The sequence below is a fragment of the Prionailurus viverrinus genome, chromosome X (genome assembly GCF_022837055.1).
Source record: "Prionailurus viverrinus isolate Anna chromosome X, UM_Priviv_1.0, whole genome shotgun sequence".
NCBI classification, from domain to species: domain Eukaryota; kingdom Metazoa; phylum Chordata; class Mammalia; order Carnivora; family Felidae; genus Prionailurus; species Prionailurus viverrinus.
Window position 1 is genome coordinate 17,517,363 of NC_062579.1, and position 23,316 is coordinate 17,540,678.

A 23,316-nucleotide genomic window follows, 5' to 3' on the forward strand; every position below is an offset into this window, starting at 1 on the left:
CCAAGGCCTTGTCAAGCTGCTCCTGTTCCTTTCCTTGCTTTTCAGCTTTCTGTGGGTTCTATTAGATAGACTTTTGCATTTGCCCTACTGAAAAAGCTAGCTCAGCGGCTACTGTTCCTTGAAACCCAGCACTGGGTCTGAGACAGATGTGCACACATCCCCCCCGCCCCCGCCCCAGACGAGACTAACAGGAGAAATGAAGCCAAGGGCTAACAGGGAAAGGCCACTTAACAGGTACTTATGCTTCACGCCTAGGAGCATCAGGGGATGACACTCTTTCCAGAGACCAGCTCAGAGTAAATTCACCTCATAAACCCCATAATCTAGATGTACCACACTTTTGATACTTTTGTATACAAACTTACGACTCCTTTGGTGTGATTATATTGAATCATTATTTATCTCATGATGTTACCTAATTCTCACTTGTAACCTTGACATCTGTCTCTCCTCTTGTTAATTAACCCATCAACCAGGCTTGGGAAGATCAGTTCGTACCTCCAGGATCCATCCACTTTCTTACATCATCCTCAACCCTCCCACGGGCTTCTGCCTCCAGCACTCCCCTAAAGCTCAGTTACGTTTCTATGTGAGTGTTTCTTAGCTGCACAGGAGGACCTTTTAGAGCAGCGGTCCTTTACTTAGGGATAATTTGTATCCCGCTCCCCAAGGGTGATTTTGTAGTGTCTGGACACAGTTGTTGTTGTTTTTAAGATTTTATTTATTTATTTATTTGTTGGGGGGGGGGGTGCAGAGGAAAAGGGAGAGAATCCTAAGCAGGCTCCATGTCCAGAGCCAATGCAGGGCTCCATCGCACGACTGTGAGATCACGACCTGAGCCGAAATCGAGAGTCAGATGCTTAAATGACTGAACCATCCAGATGCCACTAAGATTTTATTCTTAAGTAATCTCTACACCTAACGTGGCGCTCGAAATTACAACCCTGAGATCAAGAGTTGCATGCTCCGCCGAGTGAGCCAGCCAGGTGCCCCTGGACAAAGTTTTGATTGTTACAACTTGGGGGGTGCTACTGACATCTGGTGGGTAAAGACTAAGGACGCTGTAAACATGCTACAACGCACAAGAAAACCCCCCATAGCGAAGAATTAACCAACCCAAATTGTCAATAATGCCAAAGCTGAGAAACCTTGCTTTAAGGCAAAGATGGATCTTTGCAAGAAATAACACAATTCAAAATGGGCAAAGGATTTGAAAAGACGTTTCTCCAAAGAAGATACACAAATGGCCAATAGATATGTGAACAATGCACAACCTCTTTAGCCATTAGGGACATGCAAACCAAAACCACAATGGGACACCACCTCACACCCACTAGGATGGCTAAAATATTGAAAATGGAAAATAACAAGAGTTGGTGAGGATGTGGAGAAATCGGAACCCTCATACACTGCTGGTGGAATGTAATTGGCAGTTCCTCAAAAAGTTAAAAATAGAGTTACCATTTGACCTACCAATTCCACGCCTAGGTATTTACCCGAGAGTATTGAAAACATGTGTTCACGAAAATCTTGTACACAAATGTCATAGCATTATTCACAATAACCAAGAAGTGCAAGCAACCCAAATGTCCACTGCCTGGTGAATGGAGAAACAAATAGTGGTTTATCCATACAATGGAATATTATTTGGCCATAAAAAAGGATGAAGTACAGATCCATGATACAACATGAATGGACCTTGAAAAGATAAACTCACTGAAAGAAGCCAGACACAAAAGACGACATGTTGTATGATTCCACCTCTGTAAAATGTCTAGAAAAGGCAAATCCACGTAAGAGAAATCGATGAGTGGTTTTCTAGTACTGGGGCTATTGGGGGGACTGGGGAGGGACTGACTGCTACTGAGTGCAGTTTTTGGAGGTGGTGATGAAAGTCCTCTAAAAATAAAATGTGTCGCAGTTTGCGTAACCCTGTGAATATACTAAAAAACAACGAATTGGTTTTTAGTGAGTTTTTTAACAATTTAATGGCTTATATCTTGAAAAGAACGTCTCTTTGAATCTCCTGAGTGCCAGTCACAAAGGAGGTGCTCATTAAATAATGCAGTATACCTGAAGCATGGAAGACAAACACAAGATTTCCTTCCTGTTGTGATTACTATTATTTTTAACATTTTATGGCCAGAGAGGAACAGTAGTGATTCCCTTAAATCAACCTCCAGGTTAACCAACCTGCAGAATTAACCAGTGCCCTCCATTTTCCCTATGGACCCTAAGAGTACTCTGAATGCTTCTGTCTGGTAGTAAGCTCCTCTTGAGAATGCCTGGGTAGATTAGCTCTGAAAAGTTGAGTTTTACATTTTACAAGAGTTAACTGAACTTTCCTCCACCCTGTTTATGGCCACTGTGACGGAAATGATGCAATTTAATTAAATGTTATGGAAACTGATAAAAATGATGCAAAAAGTATTTTTAAGACTAAATTGTTTTCAAAAGACAAGAAGCAGTCATGTGGCTTTTAAAAACTACTACTGAATTAGGTATGGTATAGAATTAGGAGTATTGAATTATATTCCATTTTTTAAAAATATCTTAAGTTTCACTTCATTTAGAATAAACCCAAAATGGAAATCATAGACATTGCCTATGTGATGCTCAATAAAGAAAAGACGACACAGAGTTCTAATCGGTGGTCCAATTAAAGGATTGGCAAAGTAATAATATATTATTTTAAATTTAAAAATATTTAATGCATATATTTATCATTTTTTTAAACAAGTCTTTATCAGAGACATTTTATTTTTCAATTAACCAACCTATCGGTCCCCATTGTATATGGTAAGAAGACTTCTACTGTGCTACTCTCCTACCTTGTAGAATGGAGAAAACCCTACAAAACTCTTTTATTAATTCTCCATTTGTGTGCTGAATTCCTTGTGTGATACTTACAAGCTTCCTTCAATTGCCCTCTTCAGGGAAGGTGTAGTAGCCACATGGCAAGGAATTTATGGGACAGATTTGTGTACAAGCCTGACCCATGTCTCCTGGAGGCTGAGCCTGCTGTGCACATCGCAGGGGAAGCCAAGGAAAAACTGTAGAGAGAGAGTCAGCCACCTCTGGTGTCTCTGAGCAGATCCCACCTTGCCTTGAGATATCACAAACCTCCAGCAAACCTAGGAGTCTGGCAGGGTTTGGGGTGGAAAGTCCTGTAAATAGTGATTACTCCATCTTTGTGGCTGGTGTTAATGATCAAGTCATTCAATTTAGATGCTGGAGTCAAGTTGAAGTGGGTCTACCCAACAATGATGCATGCCTTATAGACTGGGTTGAAATTCATTCATTCTCCGGGACAACCTAGAGTTGACCTTAGATGAACAAACACAGGATTCTCCCTGGGCAAGGAGGATAGAGAATAAACAGGGATTTAAATTCCTTTCATTGATTCAACAAACACTTACTGAGCATCTACAGTACATCAGGAGCCATGCATCCAAGATGTGATAGTCTACACTCTCAAAGAATGTATAGAGCAGGAATATATAGGTAGGGCAAACTCTGAAAGATATTTTGTTTGTTTTTTAGTAAATATGATGGTACTATTAAAAATCTAATCTTACCATCTTCGCTTTTAAAAGAATTATCATTTAAATTCCTCTTACTTTTTTCTATGACTTAATGGAACTGAAGAAGACACATTTGAAACAGATATTATTTTTCTTTTTGTCCTGGGCCACACTTTCCATTTTTTTCCTTTCTTTTTTCTTTCCATGTGTGTATCTGTGTGTGCACGTGTGTGTGCGTGTGTGTGTATATGTGAGATAGAGGGAGAGAAAGAAAAAATTTCTAGTTCATGAAAAGCCCAAGAGAATTTTATAATGCTCTAATAGGGGCACCTGACTGGCTCAGTCAGTAGAACATGTGACTCTTGATCTCAAGGTTATGAGTTCAGGCCCCATGTTGGGCACAGCGATTACTTCAAAAAATAAAAATACTAAAATAAAAAAATAAAATGCTCTAATGCCTGGGGCAAGATTGAAATAAAGAGTATGTTTTTCACATTATAAATCCTCACTGCAAGAATGGGGCAAGATTCATTAAAAAAATTTTTTTTAACATTTATTTATTTTTGAGACAGAGAGAGACAGAGCATGGACGGGGGAGGGTCAGAAAGAGAGGGAGACACAGAATCTGAACCAGGCTCCATGCTCTGAGCTGTCAGCACAGAGCCTGACGTGGGACTCGAACCCATGGACTGCAAGATCATGACCTGAGCAGAAGCCGGATGCTTAACCAATTGAGCCACCCAGGCTCCCCAAGGGCAAGATTAATTTTATGCCAGTTCTTGTATATCCTTTGCTCCATGGTATTTGAGAGCTGGTCCCAACTCCCTGAGAATAAAGGACAAAAATAAGAGAAACCAATAAGATTCCTTTTCTTCCCATAGTTTCCAGTACTGGGAAGACCAGAAGAACCCCAGATTTCAACAGACACAGGTTTCACCTCTTACTCCACATCTTTTCGTGTGCTAATTGAGCCATTTGGGTGAGCTGGTAAGATTTCCAAAATGCATACTAGTCAAGGCTTGCCTTAGTGGACCACGGTGGATGGGGAGCCATAGTTTAGCAAGAGAGATTAGTGTCTTCTAGAAACCCAGATTCAATTGCAACAGACATACAGCATGTGCACTACCTGTCAATTTTCAGAGTGAGAGCTATCAGCAGAGCAGCCGATGCCAGTGATTATACATCTGTTAACTGGGTCAGCATGGCGTGTGACCCTTGGATAGGTCTACCATGTAGTCTCCAAAGGAGACAAAGACTGCAGTGAGTTAGCTGCAGGTTGTACAAATACATGCCGCTCTTGTAATACTAGGATTCAGGCGGAGGAATTGCAGATGGATGAGAGGAAAAAAGCCCTAATTGTGTTACGGAACAAAAAGTAAAAATGTAATATCTATTTGCCCTAAGTGGCTTTAGGGGCGCCTGGGTGGCTCAGTTGGTTGAGCGTCCGACTTCGGCTCAGGTCACGATCTCGCGGTCCATGACTTCGAGCCCCACGCCGGGCTCTGGGCTGGTGGCTCGGAGCCTGGAGCCTGCTTCTGATTCTGTGTCTCCCTCTCTCTCTGCCCCTCCCCCATTCATGCTCTGTCTCTCTCTGTCCCAAAAATAAATAAACGTTAAAAAAAAATTTAAAAAAAAGATGCTCAGATATCTAAACTTCATGAATTTGGACTGTTCCAAATTGTTTAATTCCCTCCAAATAAAGACTAACTATTCCAAATGCATTTATATTGTTTCAATGATTTTCTCTTTCTTTGCTTATGGCTTACACTAGAAATTTTTCGTACAGAAGACAAGGAAGTGACAAATCATATTCTTTGAAGCTAACTGCTAAACTGAGGAATTGAGTTTTTTCCATGTTTGGAATGACCACTTCAAGCAAGCTTGCAAGAAACCACTAAAGATTTAGAAATTCAAGGGTCATTCTTCTCTAAATAACTCAAAATTCTCTTCTTCTATCCTGTTACCTAGAGCCAGCACAGTACCTGGCAAATGTGTTCAACATACTGGTCTTGTTTAATCTTTATTTATTTATTTTTGAGAGAGAGATAGCACAAGCAGGGGAAGGACAGAGGGAGAGAGGGAGACACAGACTCTGAAGCAGGCTCAAGCTTTCAGCTCACAACCTGACACAAGGCTTGAACCCACGAACCGTGAGATCATGACCTGAGCTGAAGTTGAACACTTAACCAACTGGGCCATCCAGGCACCCCTCAACATACTGCTTAAGAACTGATGGTGCCTGGGGTGCCTGGGTGATTTAGTCGGTTGAGTGTCTGACTCTTGGTTTTGGCTTAGGTCATGATCTCATAGGTTTGTGAGTTCAAGCCCCAAGTCAGGGCTCTGCCTTATCAGCGTGGAGCCTGCTTGGGATTCTCTCTCTCCCTCTCTCTCTCTACCCTTCCCCCATTCTGCGGGCTCACTCGCATCCACTCTCTCAAAAAGTAAATAAACATTAAAAAAAAAAAAAAGAACTGATGGGCCCAAATGATGGCTGGTGCCTTGGGAAGGCAGCTCTCTTTTCTGAAGAAGCTCACAGATTTGGTTCCAAATTTTCACATAGGATCACACTGCTCACTCCCACCCTCAGACCTGAATGCCTGCAAGGCATCTTTTTCTCAGAAATAGGAACCCCTTATCTCACAATGAAGACTTTGCAGCAAAGATTGGTAAAGGGAAAAGAAGAAATGGAAGACAGTTTTCATTTTGATCCATGAATTCTATGTAGAAAATCGGAGTCCACTCTTATAAGTGGCATCTTGAAAGAACTGTCTCTGTCAATCAACAGATATTTATCAAACCCCTCCTATGTTCCAGGGTCTATGAGGGGCCCCCAGGGACACTCCTTCCGGGGTATCCTGGGATAGAGTGGAAGAAGGGAGGGTTTTAGAATTAGATCTTGAGTTGGGGCGCCTGGGTGGCGCAGTCGGTAAAGCGTCCGACTTCAGCCAGGTCACGATCTCGCGGTCCGTGAGTTCGAGCCCCGCATCGGGCTCTGGGCTGATGGCTCAGAGCCTGGAGCCTGTTTCCGATTCTGTGTCTCCCTCTGTTTCTGCCCCTCCCCCGTTCATGCTCTGTCTCTCTCTGTCCCAAAAATAAATAAACGTTGAAAAAAAAATTAAAAAAAAAATAGAATTAGATCTTGAGCTAATAAAAATTTCACTGTGATAGTATTTTATGCTACCAATTTACTTAATGACCCAAAGGAAGAGAGGAAGGTAAATCAGTAGTATAAAATGATTTTCCATAGAATTTAGAAATAGCAGAAGATTTGCTATAAAGCACTAGGCTAACCATATTATTTCCTACCAGGGCACCTTAGGGGATCCTGTTTTAATGAATAAATAAAAATGATGTGTAATTATCATATCAATTGCTTGCATCTAAGTGAGTGCTTCTGGAGTTATTTGATGGTGCTTAAAAATCTTTGGCCTCTGAAGTGTGTTTAACGTCTCCTTGACTCTTATCTATATTATTAATTTGCAGATCAAAGTTAACTTGGTGCTATGCAAATGAGGAGACTTCCAATGAATGAAATTTTTCTGTAAAATATTAAATCCATATTACTTATAACAGTACTGCAATATATTTTGAGGACATGTGTCAACATATTGAAAAGAGATACTACAACTTAAAGCAGTATTATCCAATAGAACTTTCTGCAGTGATGTAATATTCTATATCTGTGCTGTCTAGCCATCCACATGAGGTAGTCACTAGCCACACGTGGCTACTGAGCACTTGAAATGTGGCTACTGCCACTGAGGAACTAAATTTTAAATTTTATTTAATTTAAACTAAAATTTAAATTAAAAAATGTTTTAATGTTTATTTATTTTTGAGAGGGAGAGAAAGAGAGAGAGAGAGAGAGAGAGAGAGAGAGAGAGAGGCAGACACAGACTCCAAAGCAGGATCCAGGCTCTGAGCCGTCAGCACAGAGCCTGACGGGGGGGCTTGAACTCACAGACCACAAGATCATATCCTGAGCCAAAGTTGGATGCTTAACCGATTGAGCCACACAGGTGCCCCTAAACTAAAATTTAAATTTAAACATGGGGCGCCTGGGTGGCGCAGTCGGTTAAGCGTCCGACTTCAGCCAGGTCACGATCTCGCGGTCCGTGAGTTCGAGCCCCGCGTCGGGCTCTGGGCTGATGGCTCAGAGCCTGGAGCCTGCTTCCGATTCTGTGTCTCCCTCTCTCTCTGCCCCTCCCCCGTTCATGCTCTGTCTCTCTCTGTCCCAAAAATAAATAAACGTTGAAAAAAAAATTTAAAAAAAAAATAAATAAATAAAAATAAATAAATAAATTTAAACAGCCATATGTGGTTCGTGGCTATCTTAAATGACAGTGCAGGCTTAAAGAAAAAGTGAAAACGGGGGCACCTGAATGAGTCTCGATTTCAACTCTGGTCATAATCTCATGGTTCGTGAGTTCGAGCTCCAAGTCGGGCTCCACGCTGATAGTGTGGCGCCCGCTTGAGATTCTCTCTCTCCCTCTCTCTCTGCCCCTCCCCAGCTCACGAGCTCTCTCTCTCTCTCTCTTTCAAAAATAAACATTTAGAAAAAGTGAAAATGTATTCCAAGATCCTGAATCTTAGCTGTACACTTACTACCTTTGGCAATTTACTTAACTTCTGTGAGCTCGAAGTTTCTCACTTGAAAACGAGAATGTAAATAACGTCGACCTGACGGGATTTGGAGTAAGAGGAATTGAGATGTATCCAGGCATTCTCCTATTTCCAAATAAGTGCCGATCAAGTACCGAAGTTAAATATGTGCAAAATGAATAACCGGCTCTCTCATTTAAAGGGTGTTCGCATTCCTAGAGAACTCATAAATATTATTAAATTCAGAATTATCCTCATTGTTCCGATAAAATATTTAATGACAATGTTTACAACTATCAGTTGGTAAGCAGTACTATTAGCTTGGGGGTATCAGTGTATGGTGAGCAAGAGAGGTGGGAGTCAGGAAGTTAAATTTATAGAAGTTGAGGTCAGCTTTTGTATGAAAAGTACACCGAGAACCCAAAAGGCTGATTAAAATGTCAACACAATCACTTCTTCGTCATTGTTATAATTAATAGAGTAATTCATGCTTGCCCGAGGAGGCTAAATAAACCCAGCCCATGTAAGTGAAGAAAGTAAAGCACAGATTAGCAGAATAGGGAAGTAGTCAGGAGCTCAGGCACTTTTGCTGGACGTAATCACATGAAATAAGACACCCAACGTACTTACCACAGGGCGTGCCACCTACTAAGGACCAAAAATTGCAGCTGCTCTTTTTTTAAGATTTTATTTTTTTAAGTTCATTTATTTATCGGGCAGGGAGGCGCCAAGAGTGAAGGAGAGAGAGAATCTTAAGCAGGCTCCATGCTCAGCGCAGAACCCAATATAGAGCTTGATGTCATGACTGTGAGATCATGACCAGAGCTGATATCAAGAGTCAGACCCTTAATTGACTGAGCCACGCAGGTGCCCCTAAAGATTTTATTTTTAGGTAATCTCTACACCCAATTTGGGGCTTGAACTCACACCCCTGAAACCAAGAGTTGCAGGCTCCACCAACTGAGCCAGCCAGGCGCTCCAAAACTGTAGCCGTTAGTATATTAAGTGATGCTATTGGGAGACCCATGAGATTAGAAGACCTTGGTTATTTTTCAACTCACAAAAGGGATGGGAATACGGAGTGATTATTTGCACAGATTTAATTCTCTGTGACTGGACAGAGAAAGATCATCTCAACTTTCCATATCTGTACCAGTCAAGAACTGAATCTCTTTAGTTGTTTTAATACCATGTCAAATCTATTTTTGGAATGAGATGTGGAAGAAAGAATAAATGAAGGACTGAAATGCATCCTTATCCCCCCATTTACACAATAAAATGAGCTGGTAAAACTCATGAGTCCCCAACATGTACACTTTTTCCAAATCTGAGACAATACTGGGGCCAATGGGGAAGGGATCGAATAGAGGAATTGCTCTCCTAGCCGTGTTGCCCAGGTGCCCAGTGGCTGTGGGCCTAGACTACTTTCTGAGGCATGGGGTGCTTGAACCAGCCAGCCCTGCTCGCTCTGAGGGGGATGGGGAGCTTTCGAAGGAGTGCCGATACAAGCAAGAGCAGAGCTGGTGTCTTGAGACCCAAGAAACTGCTGTCAGGGTGTGGCGTGAAACCACCTTTACTGTAAAGCAGGAACATTATGTCATTGCCAGGAAGCTTCCCCCGGTCCTAACCTCTCCTTCACATCACCTGAAAGCCTTCTTACTATTTCCTCTGACCACCTAAGCTTTTTCCATCTAGAATTCATTTGATTTAATAGGACTCCACTAAAATGCACATTCCCTTAGGCACTCAATGCCCCACAAGGCAAGACCATACGAGGTGGTCTCACTTCTGTGATAATTGCACAACGAGAAATTCAGAAACGGATGTCAGGATGTTGTGACTTTTCTAAGAGGAAACTTTCTCATTCTATAGGGTAATGAGCACTTTGTTACCTCGGTTCTCCAACGCCCTCAGGCTCACACAGCGTCATTCTTTGCCTGGAACCACCTACATTTCCTCATCCTGATTTGACTGCTTTTCAGAAAGAGAAGCTGTTCCTGTCATCTAACTCTATCCAGGGATCCTGCATAGTCAGTAAGGGGATAAACAAACAGGAGCCCCAACTTTTCTTTTTTATCACCTGAAGATGGAAAGGATAAGATTTCCATGTTGAGAGGGACTATATTAATTAGCGCAGGTCCGTTACACTCACAGATACATAGGGCTTTACTTTGGGGACCTACTTCGATATTCAAACAGGCGAAGATCACTAAGAAAGCATGTCTGTTACCTTGCGCCAGGATCTGGAAGTGCCATGGTCCCTGGTATCCTGTTCCAAGGTGCATTGCTGGTGGCCCACCATTTCTGCTCCTGGTCTGCTTTCCCCGTCTCCTAGAGTCCTCTCTTCTCTTTGGAGTTCTTTTGAGTCCCAGGATGAAATCTTCCTTCTCTGGATTTACTGGAGCACTTGACCAACGGTGAACCTGAACCACAAGCTCCGAGGAGCTAGTCGTGTCCCAGTGATCGAATGAGCAGAGATCCAAGGTGCTGGGTGTTCCTGCTTTGTTTGCCACCGGCCTCCTCTTGTCCCCTCTGGGCCGCTGTTCATCGACAAGTGCTGTGCTCTGGACTGGCGCTATCATGGCCTGCCGTGCGGGGACAGGCAGGTTGTGGTGAAAGCTGCACTGGTGAAAAAGGCCATTGTTTTATCTCCCCTATCCCTCACTGGAGCTATGGCAACAAATTCCGTTGGTGAATTAACTGTGTCATTGTGTGCCGGCTGAACTGATTATGCTCCCGGAATGACAAACATTTTGTCTCTTTTTTTCAAGATAAAAAGTAGCCGAGACCTTGAACTGTTAATACACACTTCAACACTTTCTTTCAATGGGAGAATAAAGATAGAGAAAGGAAATCTCTCCTACATACTTTGATTCTAATAAACATTTTCTCTGCCAAGGAGCCATTCTAATCACCACCGATAAGTGAACTTGTGCATTTTAATAATGTAGAATCTTCACAAGTTGTGTTAAGGTAATTCCCCCTCAAATACCATTGTGTGTTAAAAGAACTCTTTAAATATGCATGTACTGGGGCATTTTGGACAAGATTCTTTTTAAGTGCTGCTGTTAACACGAGTATCATACCTTGGCTCAGAATGAAGATGGCTGTCCATCTAAATTCGCCTTAGCCACATAAAGATTTTCCAAGCTCCACGCTAGCGGGAAAACTCTTGGTCACTCGCTCACCTATTACACTCTCCAGGATGAGACAACGCGCTCTGATCGGTCAAAGGAGCCTTTCAACCTTTGCACCCATCCATCCATCCCAGCCTTTCTGTGTCCGGGTGCTGGGCTGGTTGCTGGAGAAGCTCTATCAGTGAATCGCTGCTACATTGCCTAGCATGGTGGGGTGTAGTGTGCGGACTTAGCCAGCTGGAATCCCATTCCCGGGGATCCCCTTCCCTTCCGGCTCTGGGTTCGAGTTGACCAAAAGAGGATTTTATACAAGATGTGGAAGGTGAGGGTAAGGTGGTCATTATTTCCAAAGGTTGTCATGGTTGGGAGTGGTGACAGAAGGTCCCAGATTACCCTCACTCCCCTTTGCTCTGTGTCTCGATCCATCATCTTACTAACCGCTGACCCCGTTAAGCAACAGCAGCTCAGAGTCCGCCCTCAGACGTTTCTCCAGCCCAAGGGAGGTCGGAGCGGCTTCCCAGAGCTTCCTGGGGGCGGGGGGATCCTCCTGCACTTTGGCAGCCGTATATGCTGGGCTTGTAACTGTAGATGGGTTAACTTGTCCCATCATCCAATTGCCCCACCGACCTCCATTCCCCCCACCCCTCCCACAGTGGGCCAGGTCTATTTCCTATGTTAAATCCCTTCCTCCACATCTCATAGTGGCTGTGCTTACTAAACTAGGGCTGATATACTTATTTGGTAAACAATGTGAGGACTGTAGGAGAGAATCTCCAGCATGAGGGGAGTTGAGAGGGCAATAGGGAGAAAATCTCGTGGAACTTGACCTAGAAGTGACTGAGGAACTGAGTCACTGAGGAAGTGAGGAAGGAAAGAGATATTATATTTGTGTCAGACCTCTCCCCCAGGTCCCTAGAGCCCCCAATTTGCAATGATTCTATTCAGACCCAAGCATTTTCTCGGATACCTTATCCTTCTTCATTCCCGTGTCTTTCCCTCATCCCTGTTCTTATCCCCATGGCTCATCCCCCCAAAGAGGCTAAGATTGGCCATCAGATGTAAGCCACACTCCAGCGGTGGGTTCCAGGTAGTCAGCTAAAAGAGAAAAAGAAAAGCCCAAGTCCTGGGCACATTATTTCTCCCAGAGTGATTCACTGGACCCACTGAAATGTGGCCGGACCAACACAGCATGTACAGATGGACTCTAACAGAAGATTTCTCTGAAAGTGAAGTAAAACCTGGCTCAGCTGTCAGAAAAACATCATCTACCTGTATTTGCACTGTTTACTCTTCTCAGTAATGGAAAAATCACTCTTGTGTCATCAAGGCCCAACGGTTCACAAGAGAGGCTTGTTTTGAAATTGCCTCTTGTTGTCATCTCTTAGAATAACAGTGCATTTGATTATATTTCCAAGCTTCTTGTCACACATCCAAAAGAAGACGGGCTGCCAATCTATTCCCTCAGTTAATTCCTGCTTAGAGTAGGCGATTATTGGCCCTGAGCATTAGAACGTTGAGAGGATAGGTTTTGATTAATTCTGACTCCAAAGCAAATGGAATGGAGACAGGGCCACCAATACAACAACGTACTGTATTCTTAACATAGATCTAGCCCAGGTGATTGAATTAAGTCACTTACCCTTGGATTATGAAGATGTCTATTATCTGAACACTTATTGGTAGCTTTCTGGGGTCTTCTCTGCTTTTGAGAGTCTCATAAACTAAAATGGTCTCAGATGATCCCTATGAACAATCGCCTGTGGTCTATACAAGGGGTGCCCCAGAGCCCTGATAGTTGTGTCAGTGGGTAGAACCTAGTTGCCCAGGCCCACAGAGGTGGAAATGGGTGGGCAGCAGATCTGAGTTCCTGTATAAGGCACTATGTGTGAATTAACTTGGGGCACCTGTGTGGCTCAGTCAGTTAAGCTTCCAACTCTTGATTTTGGCTCAGGTCATGATCTCATGGTTCATGAGTTTGAGCCCTGCATCAGGCTCTGTGCTGTCACCCAGAGTCTGCTTGGGATTCTCTCTCTCCCTCTCTCTCTCTCTGCTCCTCCCCACCGTTCTCTCAAAATAAATAAATAAATTTTAAAAAGGTGCTCCTCTGGGCCAAGCAGTCCCACTTGGTGAACAGAGTGAGGGCTGGATTTAGCCCCTAAGTCTCTCGGTCTGCAGCACTGATACTTTCTCTCTCTCTCTGCAGCCCCTGACCCTCAGAGAATTGGGCGTTGTGGGGGAAGCAAACTGTGTTAGTCCTATTATAAGAGAAACGCTCTTGAATTTGGGGAATGAGTATGCTCGTGGTTCAAGAGATGAGGTGTTCTACGCCAGGTGGTGTGGCTGGTCAACCAGGCCTCAGGTCCAGAGCTGATGCAATACTCTTCTTTCCATGAATTAATTCCCTAGCAGCATTCTCTTTGCCTTCCTGGTACCTCACCGGTGGGCAGGGTGAGCCCGGGAACATGGCTTTACATGCTTCGTTTGAGAGGGCCCTGTTTTAGCTCTCTTCCGAGGAGTCCATGTGGCCATGGGACAGGGTACATGCCTGGAGACCCTTACCGCCCCCCTCTAGAATACTCTAGAGGTCTCTGTCCAGATGTCCTCCCCCTGCTTCCAGGAATTTCGTGGCTTCTCCCTCAGGGCCATCTTCCTGGGGGGTAACCTCCCTACAGAATTGCATGTCCCTGGGTATAAGGGGTGGTAGAGCTTTTAGCAGGAAAATGTGAACAGAAACCGGATATCTGGGCTGGCCCCACCCAGTGCTGTAGCACAGAGGAGGGCCTTTGGCTCTGCCCCCCCCCCCACCATATACACAGGTACACACAGTCTGCTAGCATGATTTCAAACTTTTAAATATTTAGACATATGATACACAGGCCTCCATTTAGATTCCTGCCCTGACCCCACAAATGTTAGCAGCAGGCCCAGCTAGAGGTATTTTAAATCACTGTAGAAATTAATGGATTAATTAGCATTTTCTGGTTATTTTAATTATAGTTAATTACAGGTAGTTTGTCATCAAAAGTCTAATCATCTCTGAACGTCTGAACAATATGATTTTCTGAATCTAAGTGGCTGAAGGCTAGATTCTGGACTCAGATGAAATGATTTGCTCCAATTCTAGCACAGTCCTTGGTATATAGTAGTTGCTTTGAAAATGATTTAATGAATTAATGAATCCCTAAAGTGTTTTGTAACTGCCTCTTATCTTTTGCCCTGTGTATGCCTGATAACCGGCTTAGAAACTCTGCCTGTTGTGTTCACCCAAGGCTGTTTGGGGGATTTTAGTCAACGGGGCTTGGAAAATCTTTGACGAATTCACCCAAGGCTGTTTTGGGGGTCTTAGTTCTGAGATGAAGCCAGGGAACAGATGAGAGGATAGCGTCTTCATTCCTGGAGGAGAGTGACTGCCTGTGACTCCCTGTCTTTCTGCTTTTCCTGGTCGCTTGGAATGAGCTGGCAACAGTTCTGAAGAAGGAATACAAGTATAGACTTTGCATTTCCAAATGATGGACTAAAAACATACTCCACCCACATGATGTCAAGATGTGTCCAAGTTCAAGGGTAAAATTTACATATTTTGCGTATTACTGTTTCCATTGGATTTACTGAACATCTACTTTGTATCAAGCCCTCACCCAGGAGAAAAAATGAAGGCAATTACAGCAGTACCAGCCCTCATGGAATTACAAATCAGTACAAGAGGTGCTGTTAAACTGAATATTTCCCTGACTTACATAATCTATCTTACCACCTCAACTCCTCATTCTCTCTTCCCCCTTCCCCTGCTTTGTTTCACTTCATAAGGGACATATTCCATTACAAGTTTACTGTCTATCTCTCCCAGGTGAGTGAGAGGGCGGGGCTTTGCTTCACTGCCGATATCCCCAGTGAGGAGAAGAGTGTCCGGCACATATTAAGTGTTCGGGAAACATTTTGTTGATGGCCAAATTCATTTGGCATCAAAATTGCACTATTTTTTTCTTGTTCAATTTGGCTTTGAGTGGGTAGGAGAATAGTACAAAGAAAAACAATCTGGTTTGACAGTGGGAGGTACTCCTGGAAGGACTGGGGACAAATAATGCGAAGGATGGAGTCCCGATCTGGAGAACAGCTGGTGTTGAAGAAAAGTAAAGGCACTGAGAAGCTGCAGGGAGTAAGGACCTTGAGAATTTATTAGCTTTCTTTTGAGGCACAGGGTGGTTTCAGTTTGCAGTAACTTGCTGAAACAATGAAGGCCCAGGCAAAGAAGCATGTTTATTGATCCACTGGGCCATCAACAAAACTTCTCGAAGGTGTTAGAGTGATGAGCCAAGTGACTCAGAGGTCGTTTTCTTTCCCTCACCTCATAACAACCAGTTCACGGATTGCTGGGGATTTGCTGACATGTTTCTCTCCTGCAGAAAAACTGACTTTCTGCCTGGTGTGAGACTGACTTGAAGAAAAACGGAACATGACATATTTTGTAATTGCTTCTACATCTTTCCCATGGCTTTTTGCTATTCGCCTTCAGCCCTTTCATGATGCAAAACTTCTGTGCTTGACCAGGGAATCTGATTCATTGTATTTTTTCCTTTCCTTCTCCCTCCTCCGCTCTCTCACCTACCAAGGCAAAAGAGACTCTTCTTCACTTTTAACTGTGAATCTCAAAGAGGCTCTTTTGTGGGAGGAGCCACAGGTTAAAGGATCGCTTAGAACTTTTGCACCTCAAAATGCTCCTGACTGGGGTGCCTGGGTGGCTTAGTCGGTTGAGCGTCCGACTTCGGCTCAGGTCATGATCTCACAGTCCGTGAGTTCAAGCCCCGCGTCGGGCTCTGGGCTGACAGCTCGGAGCCTGGAACCTGCTTCAGATTCTGTGTCTCCCTCTCTCTCGTCCCCCACCCCCACCCCACTCATGCTCTGTCTCTCTCTGTCTCCCCAAAACAAATAAATGTTGGAAAAAAAATTTAAAAACTGTTCCTGACCAGACAGTGCAACTGCATCAATTGGTGATTATAAGACAATACACTTAGAGGTCCTGGGGAAAATCTACGGAGAAAGAGAATAATATACAGCATTTCCAAACTTTCGTTTCGTTTTAACATTTCCAGAAACTTTTGATTCAAGAAAATGAACTCAAATATCTTGAAATAAATCCACGTAGTTAGGAAACTTTGGGCCAGAGTCTTGGAATCAAAATCAAGATGCCAATTTAGAGATGGCTTTGCTTCTCTCCACACTAGCTCCAAAGGAAAAGATGCTGGGTCCCTGAGTAGCAGTGTGCTAAACTCTTCTCTGCATAAAAGACAATTCAGTAGAAATGCCAGAGTAGGGAAATTCTGTTTCCACAGTCATATCACCTACCCTAGTTGAGGGAAGGGAAAGACAGTCGTCTGTTTTGGGTTGGCATTAAAATTTTACGTGACAGCAAACAATTAAAAATTGAAATTGAGAAAACAATACCAACTTAACACAGCATCACAAAACATGGAGTACTTCAAGACAAATATAACAAAACATGTGGAAGTTATGCGCACTGAAAACTTTTATAGTTTATAGTTTATAGTTTTATAGTTTATAGTTTATAGACTGCCGAGAAAAATTAAAGAAAACCTACAAAAAGGGAGAAATGTGCCGTGTTCATGGATTGGAAGACTCAAAGCTGTTAAAATATCTGTTTTCTCAAAATTAATCTACATATTCAGCACAATTCCAGTCAAACTCCCAGCAAGTTTTCCGGTAGAAATTGACTCCCTGATTCTAAACATTATATGGAAATTCAGAAAGACTTAAAGTAGCCAAAATCATTTGGAAAAAGAAGAATAGTGTTGGAGAACTCAGACTCCCTGATCTGACTGGCTGGCATGGCTAGTAGAGCATGTGGCTCTTGATCTCAGGGTCATGAGTTCGAGCCCCACATTGGGTGCAGAGATTGCTGTAAAAAATCACCTTAAAGAATATGCCATTCATAACAGCATTCTTCACAATAGCCAAAAGCTGGAAGCAATCCAAATGTCCACCACTAGATGAATGGATAGACAAAATGTGGTCTACATATAAAAGAATACTATTCAGCATTGAAAAGGAAGGAAATTTTGACACGTGCCATAACACAGATGAACCTTAAGGACATTATGCTAACTGAAATAAGCCGGCCATGCACAAAAGATTACTGTATGATTCTGATTATATGACATACCTAGAGCAGTCAAATTCATAGAGACAGAAAGTAGAATGGTGGCTGTCAGGGGCTGGGGGCAGGGAGGAATAAGGAACTATTGTTTAATTGGGTACAGAGTTTCAGTTTGTGATGTTGAAAAATTCCGGAGATTGGTTGCACAACAACGTGAATGTACTTTGCACTTAAAAATGGCTGAGATGAGGGATGCCTGGGTGGCTCAGTTGGTTGTTAGGCATCTGACTCTGGATTTCGGCTCAGGTCATGATCTTGCAGTTGGTGAGATTTAGCCCCGCGTCAGGCTCTGTGCTGACAGCCCGGAGCCTCTCTGGGATTCTCTCTCTGCCTCTCTCTTTGCTGTACCCCTGCTCGTGTGCATGTGTACGTGCTCTCTCTCTCTCTGTCTCTCAAAATAAATAAACTTTAAAAAGAAATGGTTAAGATGGTAACTTTTACATTATGTGTGTTGTACTATAATTAAAAATTAAAGTGTTGCTAGAACAATTGGATTTCCATAAGCAAAAAAATGAACCTCTCGATCCTTATCTCACACTATATGTAAAAGCTAACATGAAAGGGATCATAGACCTGAAGGTAAAAGCCATAAGATTTCTAGACTGAAACAGGAGAAAAATCTTTATGACCTCAGGTTAGGCAAAGATTTCTTAGGACGCAAAAAGCATGAACCATAAAGGAAAAAAGTGAATACAATGAATTGCATCAAAAATTAAAATTTTGGTTTTCAAAAGACACAGTTAAGAAAATAAAAAGTTAACCACAGATTGGGAGAACATATTTGCAAAACATATTCTATAAAGGACTTTTATTTAGGACATATAAAAATTCTTATAATTTAATGATTGGACAAATAACTCAATTTTTAAAAAATGGGCAAACAACTAGAAGGAATCTTTCATCAGAAAATATACAGAAAAGATGGGCAAGAGACTTCGGGCTTTAGCTCCTATATGTAGAGTGCTTGAAAGTTGTTGCTACCGTCCTTACATCAAGAAAAATATGGATAAACTGAAAATCAATGACTTTCCTTAGACCCATCAGGGAACTGAGATAACAGGGGGAATTCTCACCCCCAAACCTGGAGAGATAGACGCAGAAAGAGAATCCCAGCTGAGATCTGCTCACCTGGGAGAGAAGCTGCTGGAGCCATGGTCTGGGGGGAATACTTAAATGGTAATTTTAATAAATTGCTGGAGGCTCAATATGGACTAACATGAAATTAAGAAATTCCTGGGGCTGCAATCACAGAAGGGACCCCACACTTTTGTGGGCTTTTTCTGCAGGAACCCCACCAGATTCTCATGTTGAGGATCTGAGAAATAGCCCCTGGAGACCCAGGCTGAAGAAGAGGAAGACTCACCATCAGGAGCGCCTCCCAGAACCCTCTCTATCACAAAGGCCGACTCTCCAGGGGTCAAGACTTTGTCAGAGGGCAATACTGCAATATTATTCCAGGTTAGGGAAGGGAATTTCAGCCTTCTCCAGCCTTCCTGTCCCACCTAAGGAGAAATAAAAACAACCATATTCAACATGGGACAAGACTTTGAGGAAATAGATTGGAACTGCTGTAGTGAGGAAAAGGAGCAAGGGAACAATATGAAAATACCAGTAGGAGGAGAAAGAGAAAATAGAGCAGGAGAAATATTTGAATAATGGGCAAAAACTTTCCAAAGAATTTGTCATTAAAATGACAGACGCAAAACTACAGACCCAGTAAGCTCAGAGACACCAAGCAAGATAAATACCCAAACAAGCAGTGACAAAAAAACAAACCTGGGAATATCATGTTCAAACTGGGGATAAAAAGCAACAACAAAGGACAAGGTGAAAAACTTGAAGGAAGCCAGAGGTGGGGGGAAGGCAGCGGTGGGAAACTTTACTTATTAAAGAGTAAGGATAAGAATTACAGTGGGGCTACCTGGGCAGCTCAGTCGGTTGAGAGTCTGACTTCAGCTCGGGTCATGATCTCATGGTTTGTGGCTTTGAGCCCCGCATCGGGCTCACTGTTGTCAGCGCAGAGCCTGCTTCAGATCTTCTGTCCCCATCTCTCTGCCCCTCCCCCACTTTCACTCTACCCCAAATAAATAAATATTTAAGAAAAGAATTACAGTGGGCTTCTCACCAGAAACCATGTTTTAAGTGTTCTGAGACTCAATTTCCAATGTGTGGGTGGACACATTTCCCCACACCAAGAAGCAATTCTCAGACACCAACAGGGTGTCCAAGAATTCCACTCCATTCTGACACTATCTACCCTGAATTAGAACCAGATTCCACAGGTTAAGGGCTCAGTCCTATAAGATTGTCACCCTCCTACATGCTCACTTTAGATGCCAAATGCAAGTCCAGGTTATCACCTGGGCTTCTACCTGACCTGCTAGAGATTGGAGAGTGCCACAAAAGCTACTCCTTAGTTGCTATTAATTTCCTAGAGTGGCTCATAGAACCCAAAGAAACTTCCTAGGTTACCAGTTGAATGTGAAAGGATATAACTCAGGAATAGCCAGACGAAAGAGATGTATATATAGGGCAAGGACGGTATGTGGGGGAGGGCATGGAAGCCCTGCTTGGAGCCACATTCCATGCCCTCTCCAGATGCACCACTCTCCCCAAATCCCCATGAGATCACCAAAACCCCACGCTTTTGGGGGTTTTATAGAGGCTTCGTTAGCTAAGCATGATTAATTAAGTCATTGGACATTGGCAATTGAATTTAATCTCTAGCCCCTCTTCCCTCCCCTGGGGTTGGAGTAGAGCTGGAATTTTCTACTCTGTAATCACATTGTTGGCTCTACTGGCAAGTAGCACCCATCCTTAGGTGCTGGTTCAAAAGTCACCTCATTAATATAACAAAAGACACCTTTGCGGTTTTCATCACTTAGGACATTCCAAAGGTTTTAGGAGCTCTGTGCCAGAGAGGATGGAGACCAAATGCATCTTACTTATTATGTAAGCAAGTCAAGAGTAGAGCGAAATCACTAAAGTGTTTGTAGAAAAAAAAAAAAACATCTGCCAACTTAGGATTCTATATCCAGTGAAATTACCCTTCAAAAGTGAAGGAAGAAGATGGGGGTGAGAATAACTTGCAGAATTTAAGAAACAGAACAAATTCTTTGTACTTGCTTAACATAATAGCAACATGATATTTGGAAATCCTTAAACAATTTTTAGCAATGATCATAAATGTTCTTGACTTCATTTATTCTGATTTTGATGTTGTATACAGCCCAGAGGACAAAGCATGTTGCATGAAAAATATACAGATTGACCATCATGTGAATTCTCGTTATTGTGGATATGTAATAATTCTGTTTATGTTTTTTCAAGCTTAATTGTTCAAAATTTATTTTTATTCATTTATTTTTTTTGAGAGAGACAGAGAAAGTGCAAGTGAGTGGGGAAGTACAAGCAAGTGGGAGGAGGGAAGAAGGGGATGGGGTTGGGGGAGAATCATAAGCAGACTTCACACCCAGTATAGAGCTTGATGCAGGACCCAATCTCACAGCCCTGAGATCATGACTCGAGCCAAGATCAAGAGTTGGATACTTAACTGACTGAGCCAACCAGGTGCCCCCATAATTTTTTTTTTAATTTCTGTCATTTTTGTGGAATTTTGAAATACTGTTATAACAAAAATATTATTCCAACTTTGAAACTTTTTCATTTATTTCTAATGCTATTTAGGTCTTGTCCATTTATTTATTTATTTATTGGGAGGTTGGAAGATGGCGGCATAGGAGGACGCTGGGCTCACCGCGCATCCTGCTGATCACTTAGATTCCACCTACACCTGCCTAAATAACCCAGAAAACCGCCAGAGGATTAGCAGAACAGAGTCTCCGGAGCCAAGCGCAGACGAGAGGCCCACGGAAGAGGGTAGGAAGGGCGGCGAGGCGGTGTGCGCTCCACGGACTGGTGGGAGAGAGCCGGGGCAGAGGGGCAGCCTGCCAGCCAAGCAGAGCCCCCCAAGTCTGGCTGGCAAAAGCGGAGGGGCCGGACAGAGTGTGTTCCGACAGCAAGCAGGACTTGACATCTGGAAGGTCATAAGTTAACAGCTCTGCTTGGAAAGCGGGAAGGCTGGAGGACAAAGGGAGGGAAAGTTGCTGAGCCCCCGGACGACAGAACTCAGCTTGGCGGGGAACAAAGGCGCTCGCCAGAGCCATCTCCCTCGCCCATCCCCCAGCCAAAATCCCAAAGGGAACCAGTTCCTGCCAGGGAACTTGCTCGCTCCACGCAAACACCCAACTCCGTGCTTCTGTGGAGCCAAACCTCCGGCAGCGGATCTGACTCCCTCCAGCTGCCACAGGGCCCCTCCTGAAGTGGATCACCTAAGGAGAAGCGAGCTAAGCCTGCCCCTCCTGCCCCCGTGCACCTTGCCTACCCACCCCAGCTAATATGCCAGATCCCCAGCATCACAAGCCTGGCAGTGTGCAAGTAGCCCAGACAGGCCACGTCACCCCACAGTGAATCCCGCCCCTAGGAGAGGGGAAGAGAAGGCACACACCAGTCTGACTGTGGCCCCAGCGGTGGGCTGGGGGCAGACATCAGGTCTGACTGCGGCCCCGCCCACCAACTCCAGTTATACACCACAGCATAGGGGAAGTGCCCTGCAGGTCCTCACCACGCCAGGGACTATCCAAAATGACCAAGCGGAAGAATTCCCCTCAGAAGAATCTCCAGGAAATAACAACAGCTAATGAGCTGATCAAAAAGGATTTAAATAATATAACAGAAAGTGAATTTAGAATAATAGTCATAAAATTAATCGCTGGGCTTGAAAACAGTATAGAGGACAGCAGAGAATCTCTTGCTACAGAGATCAAGGGACTAAGGAGCAGTCATGAGGAGCTGAAAAACGCTTTAAACGAAATGCAAAACAAAATGGAAACCACGACGGCTCGGATTGAAGAGGCAGAGGAGAGAATAGGTGAACTAGAAGATAAAGTTATGGAAAAAGAGGAAGCTGAGAGAAAGAGAGATAAAAAAATCCAGGAGTATGAGGGGAAAATTAGAGAACTAAGTGATACAATAAAAAGAAATAATATACGCATAATTGGTATCCCAGAGGAGGAAAAGAGAGGGAAAGGTGCTGAAGGGGTACTTGAAGAAATAATAGCTGAGAACTTCCCTGAACTGGGGAAGGAAAAAGGCATTGAAATCCAAGAGGCACAGAGAACTCCCTTCAGACGGAACTTGAATCGATCTTCTGCACAACATATCATAGTGAAACAGGCAAAATACAAGGATAAAGAGAAAATTCTGAAAGCAGCAAGGGATAAACGTGCCCTCACATATAAAGGGAGACCTATAAGACTCGTGACTGATCTCTCTTTTGAAACTTGGCAGGCCAGAAAGGATTGGCACAATATCTTCAGTGTACTAAACAGAAAAAATATGCAGCCGAGAATCCTTTATCCAGCAAGTCTGTCATTTAGAATAGAAGGAGAGATAAAGGTCTTCCCAAACAAACAAAAACTGAAGGAATTTGTCACCACTAAACCAGCCCTACAAGAGATCCTAAGGGGGATCTTGTGAGACAAAGTACCAGAGACATCACTACAAGCATAAAACATACAGACATCACAATGACTCTAAACCCGTATCTTTCTATAATAACACTGAATGTAAATGGATTAAATGTGCCAACCAAAAGACATAGGGTATCAGAATGGATAAAAAAACAAGACCCATCTATTTGCTGTCTACAAGAGACTCATTTTAGACCTGAGGACACCTTTAGATTGAGAGTGAGGGGATGGAGAACTATTTATCATGCTACTGGAAGCCAAAAGAAAGCTGGAGTAGCCATACTTATATCAGACAAACTAGACTTTAAATTAAAGGCTGTAACAAGAGATGAAGAAGGGCATTATATAAT

General features: G+C 43.2%; 1 protein-coding gene across 1 annotated transcript in view; it reads right to left on the reverse strand.

The window, feature by feature from the left end:
* The window catches only part of PCYT1B (phosphate cytidylyltransferase 1B, choline), a 126,036-nt gene extending 115,339 nt beyond the window's left edge, over positions 1-10,697 (reverse strand). The window contains exon 1 of the mRNA XM_047843662.1: positions 10,357-10,697. Coding sequence (XP_047699618.1) covers positions 10,357-10,428 — 72 coding nt within the window. The 5' untranslated portion in view covers positions 10,429-10,697. The remainder of the gene's footprint in view (positions 1-10,356) is intronic.
* Positions 10,698-23,316: the final 12,619 nt, after the last annotated feature.